The 10,177-nt window shown below is 43.2% G+C and overlaps 1 protein-coding gene across 1 annotated transcript; it reads right to left on the reverse strand.

Annotated features, from left to right (window-relative positions):
- Nucleotides 1-1,950: 1,950 nt before the first annotated feature.
- Nucleotides 1,951-4,563, reverse strand: LOC115549082 (endonuclease/exonuclease/phosphatase family domain-containing protein 1-like). The gene is made up of 2 exons (XM_030364090.1): nt 4,471-4,563; nt 1,951-3,632 (listed from the first exon to the last, which is right to left on the reverse strand). Exon 2 carries the CDS (start codon nt 3,616-3,618, stop codon nt 2,884-2,886), a length of 735 nt encoding a protein of 244 aa, XP_030219950.1. The 5' UTR covers nt 3,619-3,632; nt 4,471-4,563; the 3' UTR covers nt 1,951-2,883.
- Between the last annotated feature and the right edge of the window lie 5,614 nt (nt 4,564-10,177).

The following is a 10,177-nucleotide window of genomic DNA, read 5'->3' on the forward strand; positions in this document are numbered from 1 at the left end:
GCAAACTCAGGAGAAGGAATGACCTCTCATAAATATTTATTTAATAAATTGTTTCAAATAACCCTGCCTCGTTAAATCAATGAGCTTGGTGTTTTGCTTTCAAAAATAGGTTACAGAAGAAGTCTAAACTGCAGAAAATAAAACATCCAAGCTGCCTTTTAAGGATACCTTGGAATATCTGTCTATTTTTTAACCATCGGACCCTAGTTTACGACAAAAACAACACAATTGACGGCAGCTCCTTTGCCGCTTGGTTTTTAGAGCCATGTAAGGATTAGAGGGGCTGGTCGATAGCAACCACCATAGCAACCATGACGGTCAAGTGACTGGATGCAGCCCAGTTGAAAAAAATAGAATACCACCCTACACACGGAGGAGAATAATGATATTTAAATTATTATGACCATGAAGTCTTTATTTGCATGGGTTTACATTTCGTTCTGTGTAGCATGGAAGAATCTGAGAAACACTACCATTCAGAATGCATTGGTTTACATTTCGTTCTTTGGAGCACAGTTATTTTTATATATTTATTTATTTTCAGTTTTTGTGGCGGTGCTTCAAAGATGCTAATTTTTCTGCAATAATCCAAAATCCCATGGAAAAACCCGTTGGCTTTTTGTCAAGGGAAACCCAGGTTGACGCTCACTTCCGGGTTGGCCAACATACGTCATCCCTCCACCACTCTATACTGTAAAAACACATGTTCAAGTTGAATGATAATGCATGAATCTATTCATGCTATTCATGACAATTATTTTGGCCATGGTGGATCCAGATCTGTTCCGGAGCATTTCTGCACCTCGGGCAACAGCGCAGGGTTGCCAGCTCCTGCCTGCAAAAAACGTCCTGCCCACATACCGTTCAAAATCCACCCAAAATGTCCTAGAAGCAGCCCAAGTTGTTGTTTTAGCAGCAAAATGCATTGTGTGTGTGTGTGTGTGTGTGTGTGTGTGTGTGTGTGTGTGTGTGTGTGTGTGTGTGTGTGTTTGTGCGTGCGTGCGTGCAATTGTGCTTAACACGCTATTTTATGTTGAAATGCGACCATCCACAATCCAGTGTTCACGAAAACGTACACTGTCAACGTATGCTTTTGGCGACTGGGTTGGCTCTCAGATAAACGTGTTTCTAACAAGATGATATTGTAGCAGCGTCACAGGGTTTGGAGGAAGGGGTGGGCCTTCTGAGAGGGGGTTCCGGGGGTTTCCTTCCGGGCGGGAGTTTTGGTTGTTGTAGTTTTCCGGTGGAGCTGTGCCTGCCTGTCCGATTGTGGAATCCAATAAACCTGCTATCAAGCTTACTTCGCTCAATACCTCGCCTGTGGTTATTACAATATCATTAAAAGTTACATAAAGTAACGGTTTAATAACACAAACGCAGGAAACACGTGAGCTGCTAGTTTAGCGAAAGCAGCGTCCCTAGCAACCTGATGTCGTTGAAACATGCGAGCGAGCCGATTAAATCTTCCTAATAACTATAAAACTAAAGATCATACACAATCACTGACTGAAGATTATGCAAGTAAAAAGTATATTTCTCGCTAGAAATGTTATTAGAAACACGTTTAACGGTGAATCGATCCTAAAATATTGCATTTCCCATTCAGATAATAAAGATTAATAAAGATCATACACATTCACTGACTGAAGATTATGCAAGGAAAATGTACATTTCTCGCTAGAAATGTCATTAGAAACACGTTTAATGGTGTATCTGTCCTAAAATATTGCATTTCCCATTCAGATAATAACGATTAATATGGCTACGTAACAATTTCACCAAATGCTAGGAGAACATATCGCCCCCTGTTGGTGCTATTCCCCCATTCATTTCGAATGGCGAAGGACGCGTGTTCAGGGTGACGCTTTGGTCAGGCAAAGCGTGACCCTGAACACGCCTTGCGATGTGGACAGACGTATCTATTTTACGCCTTGGCGTGATACCGGGTTGGATACGTCAAACGCGTCATATTACGTAGGAATTGGTAGACGCGGTCGCTGTTGCTGCCTCAGCTCTATGCGTAGTTGTGAGTAGTTACCGCGGTGAGCGGTCTTGTATTTTCCCCCCCTGTGGTTTTTGGGTTTTTCTAATCGACGAGATGAGGTTTTGTATCTGTGGGGGTTGTTCCAACTCCGACCTCCTGTCCGACCATCTCCGATTTCACAGTTTCCCCGATCGGAGAAAGGATGGAGCAGGCTTTCGAGCCTGGGTGCATTTTGTACAGGTGAAGAGAAAGGACCTTTTTTTCGCCTCTGTCACCAAATACACGTTAATTTGCGCGGCTCCTCTGCTGCCTCTTCGTGTGTTTGTTTTGCATTGTCATGAGTGGAGCCAGTCTGAGCTGATAACCTGTAATAACCCCGCTGCCTCACACCGCCAGCACGGATCTGGGCTTCCTCCGACAGCCTGCAGACGAGTGGGCGTGTCCGTGTAGAACGTCTCCCTCTCTCAACACAACCATCATGGGATCTTGTGATCCCATGATGGTCGCAAGGTAGTGCTTTGCGAACACACACGCCTCCACGCAACCTTTACAGGCTGCTGGGCCGGACGCCTGGAAGTCAAACGGCTGCACTCACTGGAGATGGGCTGGAGACATATGGTCTTGGGGGGTCTAGATCCAGGGGAGACATGCAGGCCTGGGGGGGTCTAGACCAACATGCAGGTCTGGGGGTCCAGACCCAGGGTAGACATGCAGGTCTGGGGCTCTGTGTTCAGTTTGGCTCAGAATGTTAGTTTGCGTTGCCTAGCCGGTTTAGTTATCGTACATGAAATTCCCTGGCACAAATGTGTTTACACACAGGAAACAACGTGTCCCAAGAAGACACAACATGTTCAGGGCAAACCCTCACGTTAGTTGTACTCACTCGTTCTCCAGTAGGGTCATACACACACGTCCTCTTTGACGCCAGGGTTGTTGGCCTTTTCACTGGAGCAGCGCTGAAGGTCCCAGGTGGCCAGGCGTACCGCGGCCCGGCCGTCCCGCGAGCCCGGGGCCGGTGCCACGCGGGGCCGCAGGGACACCATCTGTGTGGGTCCTCCCGGCGGGAGGTCGAGGTCGTCGCTCCAGAGGCGGAATGAGGTTGGGCTCGGATGGGACCGACCCGTGTAGGTCAGCCCGCCGTTGGTATTGGTGGACAGAGTTCTTGAGCGCTCCACAAACACCTGGAAACGGATCTTGTCCAATAGGGAGCAGTTTATGTGATCGACCCGAACCAGGTCCTCGATGCTCTTGAACGGACCGTGTTGGGTCCGATAGGCGACAATGTTCCGGGCGATTTTCTCTGTGATGCCGCGGATGCTCATGAGCTGCGGCGGGGTGGCGGTGTTGATGTTCATGCCGCTGCAGGAGGACATATGCTCCGGGTCTCTCCGCAGGGAGGACGGGGAGTGCTGCGACGAACTGGTCCTACTCGACACGCAGATCTCCACTTTAATAATCTCCAGTTTGGTGGCGCCTATCCCACTCACCAGCGCTAGGTCCTCCACCTTCTTGAAGCCCCCGATGCAGTCCCGGTACTCCACGATGCTCCGCGCCACGGGGCGGTTGACCCCGGGCAGGGTCATGAGCTCTTCCTCCGTGGCCGTGTTGATGTTCAGCCGCTCCTGGTTCACCATAATTCTCCTGACACCCAGAGGCGGACAGAGTACACAGCTTCCTTACTTGAGTAAAAGTACAGATACCCCTTGCTAAATTTTACTCAAGTACAAGTAAAAGTACTACAGTCAGATGTCTACTTAAGTAAAAGTACTAAAGTACTTGTTTTTAAAAGTACTTGAGTATCAAGAGTACAAGAGTATGTTTTCTAAATATTGCATTACTACTGCCACAGTGCTTACATTTATGTATAGAAACGTCCTACATGGAGTTATGAAAAATGTTAACACCCTGGAGAATGTAAAAGGAATTGAAAGTAAAATCAAGTAATTTTCATCTTTTTACCATGGCAATAGCACAATAGCATACAGTATAACAGTATACTCAAGCAAGAACATAAAAACAATTGCTCAGCTTACATAAATATGCAATATCAGAAAAGAAAATTCAGCTCACAATTCTATGTATGTGTGAGTTTCTCCGTTTTTTTATCAATCAAATCAACAATCGTCTCTCATCTAATTCTGACCATGGAGTTGGCTTTGGCGGAAAGCGAAGGTGATTGCTGATAGGCTGAAGGCTGTCCTAATCAGTCAGAGAGGGAATCACGTTTGAGAGGGAAACAACAAATTGAGGGTTTCCGTGATTTTTCTTTTCTCCTTTTATTTTTCAGAAGGAGTAACGGGTACTCACGGTTATGGATAGAAATGTAACGGAGTAAAGAGTACAATATTTGCCTCTCGAATGTACTTTAGTAAAGTCATGAGTACTCCCAAAAAATCATACTCGAGTAAAGTACAGATCCCTCAAAATTGTACTTAAGTACTGTACTCAAGTAAATGTACTCCGTTACTGTCCGGCTCTGCTGACACCACAACTCTATCTCCCTCCTATTGCCATGGTGTCTCCCCCTATTAGGTGGTTGCTGTTCTCCCTCAGGGCTAGCTGGCTCAAAATTGTACGGAAGTGGTCCGAAACAGTTATCCATTGTTGTTATATTGCCTAAGTAGTCTATGATGATTAGAACGTCCGTCTACCAATTCCTACGTCACGCTCGAAAACGAGGGTTTTAGATGCGGAAGTAAAATTGTATCACAAAAACGGCTCAAGATGCCACTTGTAGTGTAGATTTATTAATAAAACTAAAAAATCGTGTATTCGATTTTCCACATAGCCTGCATTAATAGTCATTTTGTAGTTTTTATAGTTTTTATAGCTTTTTATAGCTGCTAGGCGTAAAGAGTTCACCGTTCAAAGCAGGATGTTTATTGCGGGGGAGGAGCCACGGCGGCAGTCGTGATCGTCATTTCCGGTAAGTGCACCACAGAGTACTCAATTTGGACAGCACTCACATCTAAAAAATTAGGGTACTCAAGTGAGTACGGATAGTGCAGATAGTGTACTTCCTAAAGTATACTCATGGAAGTACGGGTATTGGAACACGGCAAGGGTGTAGAACGTCGCCATATTTAACCGGAAGCTGTGAAGCTATATTACGGCGAATCAGGAAGTGCTTGTGCAAGTAGCCTATTATTTTTTGCTGGAGAAGGAGGGGTGTGCAGCTGAAATGAGTCGTAGTGAAACAAATGTTGCTTCGACCTGGAATCCGAGATGGCCTAATTCAGTGCTCCGTTAACGTGTCCGATTTTGGTTCAGCTGCTGCTCAATAACTCTCACGGTCCTCTGCTTGCGATCATTGTGATTCACCCTATATTGATCCATTTATTCAAGAGATCCAAAGACAAAGAACAGGTGCATTACGGTATCATTTTATATTATTATTAATAGTCTAATTAACATATCAGTAGCGTTGGTATTAATTTTTTCATTTGCTTGTTTAGCTATGTATGACAGTTAACAATGTTGGTGTATTACAATGTGTGTAGGCCACTCCAACTTTGTTGCTGATTGAAATGTAACCATTTATTTGTACATAAGTTATTGACTGGATTTTTCGTAAATAGTTAGTTGGAAGGAATCTGTTTCTTAAGCAGTGTGACACTTGGAGCGTGCATGACGGAGCACAAGTTGGCACAAAGCACTCAAAATGATGGGGCTGGCACCATCATATCTGTCTTATTTATTGCACCCACACATAATAGGTCCATGATACCATGTGGGGTCATTTCCATTTCCGACTCCTTTGCTTCCTAACACCTAACACCAATATATACACAGACCCATCAGCTGGTGTACCCTGGGTACACCAGCTGATGGGTCTGTGTTTGGGCATTTGATTCTCGTTTCAGAAACAGAAATATTAAAAAAGTGGTAATTATGATTTCTGTTTTAACATTCAAAAAGGTAGGCCTATATACAAGGTGCTTTTCTTATAAAGTCAAAAAGGGCCAAACTAATCTAAAATAATAATTATTAAACATGTAGAGAATCATCGGGGGATTAGTAACCTGTACTTCCATGGTCGGTAAACAGTGCGACTGCGATCGCTCAGACCTCTCGCTTTTGATGCTACAATTCCAACAATGCTAAAAAAAAAAGAATATTGAAAGAATACTGTTCACAAAGAAATGCACTATTAAACTATGCCTTGAGCTCCGTTATGCAAGTCTATAATTGATCAATGTCTTTTTGCAGTTTTGAGTGCTTTGTGCCAACTCATGCAAGCTCCAAGTGTCACACTGCTTAAGAAACAGATTCCTTCCAACTAACTATTTACGAAAAATGCAATCAATAACTTATGTACGAATAAATGGTTACATTTCAACCAGCAACGAAGTTGGACTGGCCTACACACATAAATAATTGTAATACACCAACATTGTTAACAGTCATACTACATAGCTAAACAAGCAAAATACCAACGCTACTGAAATGTTAATTAGACTATAAACAATAATATAAAATGATACCGTAATGCACCGGTTCTTTGTCTTTGGATCTTTCGCATAAATGGATCAATATATGGTGAATCACAATGATCGCAAGCAGAGGGCCGTGAGAGTTATTGCGCAGCAGCTGAACCAGTCTAAAAATCGGACGCGTTAACGGAGCACTGAACTAGGCCCTCTCGGATGCCAGGTCGAAACAACATTTGTTTCACTATGACTCCTTTCAGCTGCACACCCCTCCTTCTCCAGAAAAAAATAACTTTTTTTAGGACATGGCATAAAGATAATTATGAGCCTTTGATTGATATCCAGACATTTTTTGCGGAGACACATTCCTGTTCCCCACTTGTATTGGAGTGAATGGAGATATCTACTTCTGGGCCCCTTGAATCGAGCGACCAATCCACAGCCCGCTTAAACAGCTGCAATACCTGGCTTGGCTGCTGAGCACTGGTGGATTGCGGAAGTATGCACTGGTCCTGGGCGCTTGCTAGAGGTCCCAGCACCTCTGTGTTTTGGTGCGCCCCTCCAATTTACCCGTGTAGAACGTTGCTTCGCATTAGTTCCGTAAAATCAGTAATATCATAATTGTTTTAATTGGTCAGCATGGGGGGGGGGGGGGGGGGGGGGGGGGGGGGGAGGGACATGTCTAAAGGGGCAGGGGCCCCCGTAGGCCCCCTTGTAGAACCGCCATTTGTACAACTAAAGCCCTCCACCTGCTAACTTGACCCTATCCCCACCACCTTTTTTAAAACTGTGTTTGTCCAGAGATTTTCTAAGGTCTAAGTGTTAGCGATTGTAAATAACTCTCTACTGTATTTTCCCCATGCCACTGAAAACTATTATTGTGAAACCTCTCCTTTAGAAAAGTTACCTGGATTCTTCAGCGCTACACAATTTTAGGTAAATTGCAAACCATGTTTTTTAAGAAACTAGTATACAAACAGCTCAATGATTATTTACATCACAACTGTATTTGAGAAGTTTCAATACGGTTTTCGTCCTCACCACAGCATTGAGACAGCGCTAGTTAAAGTTGTTAATGACCTAAGAATGAACATGGATGACAAGAAACTCAAAATATTAGTACTTTTAGACTTAAAGGAACACTCCACCCATTTGCATTAAGCTTTGCATTGTTAGAAACTAGGGGTGTAACGATTCATGCGATGCATCGATGAATCGATTGTCAGTCCTACCGATTCAACTAAATCGATCTGCTAAAATAAATAAAGAATGAATCGCTTTGGCTTCACCAATAATCGATATAAATGCTTTAAATCGTATGAATCGATTATGATTAATGTTTTAAGACTTAGTTTACACGTTTATTTTGTTCGGTAATCCGTAACTCTGTCATCAGCTAGTCAGCTTGCAAGGAAGTCCCACGAGAGTTTTTTTTCTCCCTCACCCTCTACTGGTGCATTTCAAACATGGCAGAGAGCGGCAGCGAGATTGTTAATGCACCAGCAAACTTGAAATCTAAAGTGTGGAAGCATTTTGGCTTCGCAAAGAATAATGGTAAAATTGACGAGGGGAGTGTGACGGGGCGCATAGCTTCCGTCAATGTTGCCTGTGTGTGTTTGTCTTGTTTGACTATGCATTCCGTTACCTTCCCACTGTTTTAAAATCATTTATCAACCATGTCATTTATCATGCGCGCTACGGCAGTTTAATACAATCTTGCAAGTACCATCATTACAACGTTCTGTTTAATACCATTTACCATTAACGTCACCTGTTCTGTTGCAATAACCATTCAAACAAGTATGTCGTTGTCAAATTCCAGGTTTGTTTATTTAGTTTAAAAGTTACATGTTAACACAGCGTAAATGTTCGTCTTATCAGCGTCTGTCTAGACATTGTATTAGGGAATGTGTGCCGCGTCAACAGGGTTTAAATTAACGTCATAACTTCCGGGTAAACCGGAAGTGACCCCGAGTTTTTGTAATTATGTTTATTGCAGTTTTTGTATATTTTGGCTATGCCAAAATCTAGCAATAATATAAAGGTCCAGTATGCTTAAGTTCGAATTGATATTTTTGTGACTCTCAAGCCCATTCAGTTTGTTTAGTGAAAAGTATTTTTATTTTTGTTGATTTTTTCGTTTTATTTTTATTGCCTTATGGGCCTTAAATTGGGAAAATAAAAGATCCCATCTTTTTCCAAACTTCTCGTCGGCTCCTGAGTGATTTTCCACCTAGTTCAAGACGCTCCAACACATCTACCCATGACAGGGTGTCACATTATTGCATGTTTATTCCACGGATATAGAATTTTGGTTCAAAGTTACTGAATCGAATCGTGGTTTACAGAATCTAATCGAATCGAATCGTTCCAAAAAAAAAAAATTGTCCTTGAATCGAATCGCCAACTACTGAATCGTTAATCAAATCGAATCGTCTGAAGCCAAAGATTCACACCCCTATTAGAAACCCAGTCATACTTTTGAATGGTCATGCAACACTCTGTATTTACCACTTACACTTCCTTCCGGCAATGACGCAAAAATCGTTGTTTTGCGTCATTGCCAGAAGGAAATAAAAGAGGGGGGATTTCTATTGAGACTACAAGCACCTAGTCCCCCCCCTTTCAAACCTGCCCATAGGGGGTGGGACCCATTGGCTAAAATAGTTATGAGTCCCGAGGAACGTGACAATGTAGCTATCTGAAAGTAGCCGATCTTATTGCCAGATCACAGGCTACGTTACGTTAGCTTGAAGTCTGTGTAATGCTGTAGGCTATAGGCTACCCAAGGCATAATTTATCTTGCTTTGCTAATGTTGTTCTCTTTCTTTCTTAGACAGTATCAGCTTCCTCTGTTGTCCAGGCCATCAGAGCTCATTACCCAGCACAAGACGGGCGGTACCATGGCTACCAGGAGACAGTAGATGCTCAAGATGAGCTGTGACTATTTTGACTCTAGCAAACGCACACTACACGTTTTTTTTTTGCATGTAATTTTTTTATGCTGACAAGTAATATAAAAATGATGCGTTTGAAAAAACGAGGGCAGAAGTCTTAACTAGTCAACGTATCACAGGGATATGTTTACACAAAGTTTGCTCGCGCTAATGTAGCCGGTCTGGCTCTGCGTTGTGTGTTGTGAAATGGAGTAGGACACAGAGACTTGGTGTGTCACTTTAGCCGAACTGTGGCGACAGTGGCGTATTTATTTCTGCATGAAATAAATGCACAAACACACACGGGACACTGCAGCACATCAGTCTCCTCACAGCATTAAAACAACAAGTGAGCTTGGCCAGAAGTGCCTTACAATACATATATTCAAATATATGAAGTCACAAAAGTTCACAATACAGACACACAAATTCAAATCCACCTGAAACAGGGTATCTGCAGGTTTCAGCAAGTCAAATTTAAGACTTTTTAAGACCTTTTTAATACCACCTTGAATGAAATTTAAGACCTTAAACCCGCGATGATGGGGGGGATTCCGCTGTATTACAACCCAAGCATAGCATGTGCGTCACTCAATGAGACTCATTCAAGTTTACTTTCTGTCTGTTTATTGAACATAAAGTGATACTCCAGGGCTCCAGACTAACTTTTTCCTTGGGTGCACTGGTGCTCCTAAATTTTTAATTTGGGTGCACCAGCACGTATTCATGGTGCACCCAAGTTGTAAGTTGTTGAGAGGGGGGTGACAGCGTCTGGGCCCCCGGGCAGCTGCACCAGTTGCACCGTCGATATTTACGCCACTGATTAA

This window comes from Gadus morhua, chromosome 8, assembly GCF_902167405.1.
Source record: "Gadus morhua chromosome 8, gadMor3.0, whole genome shotgun sequence".
Lineage (NCBI taxonomy): Eukaryota > Metazoa > Chordata > Actinopteri > Gadiformes > Gadidae > Gadus > Gadus morhua.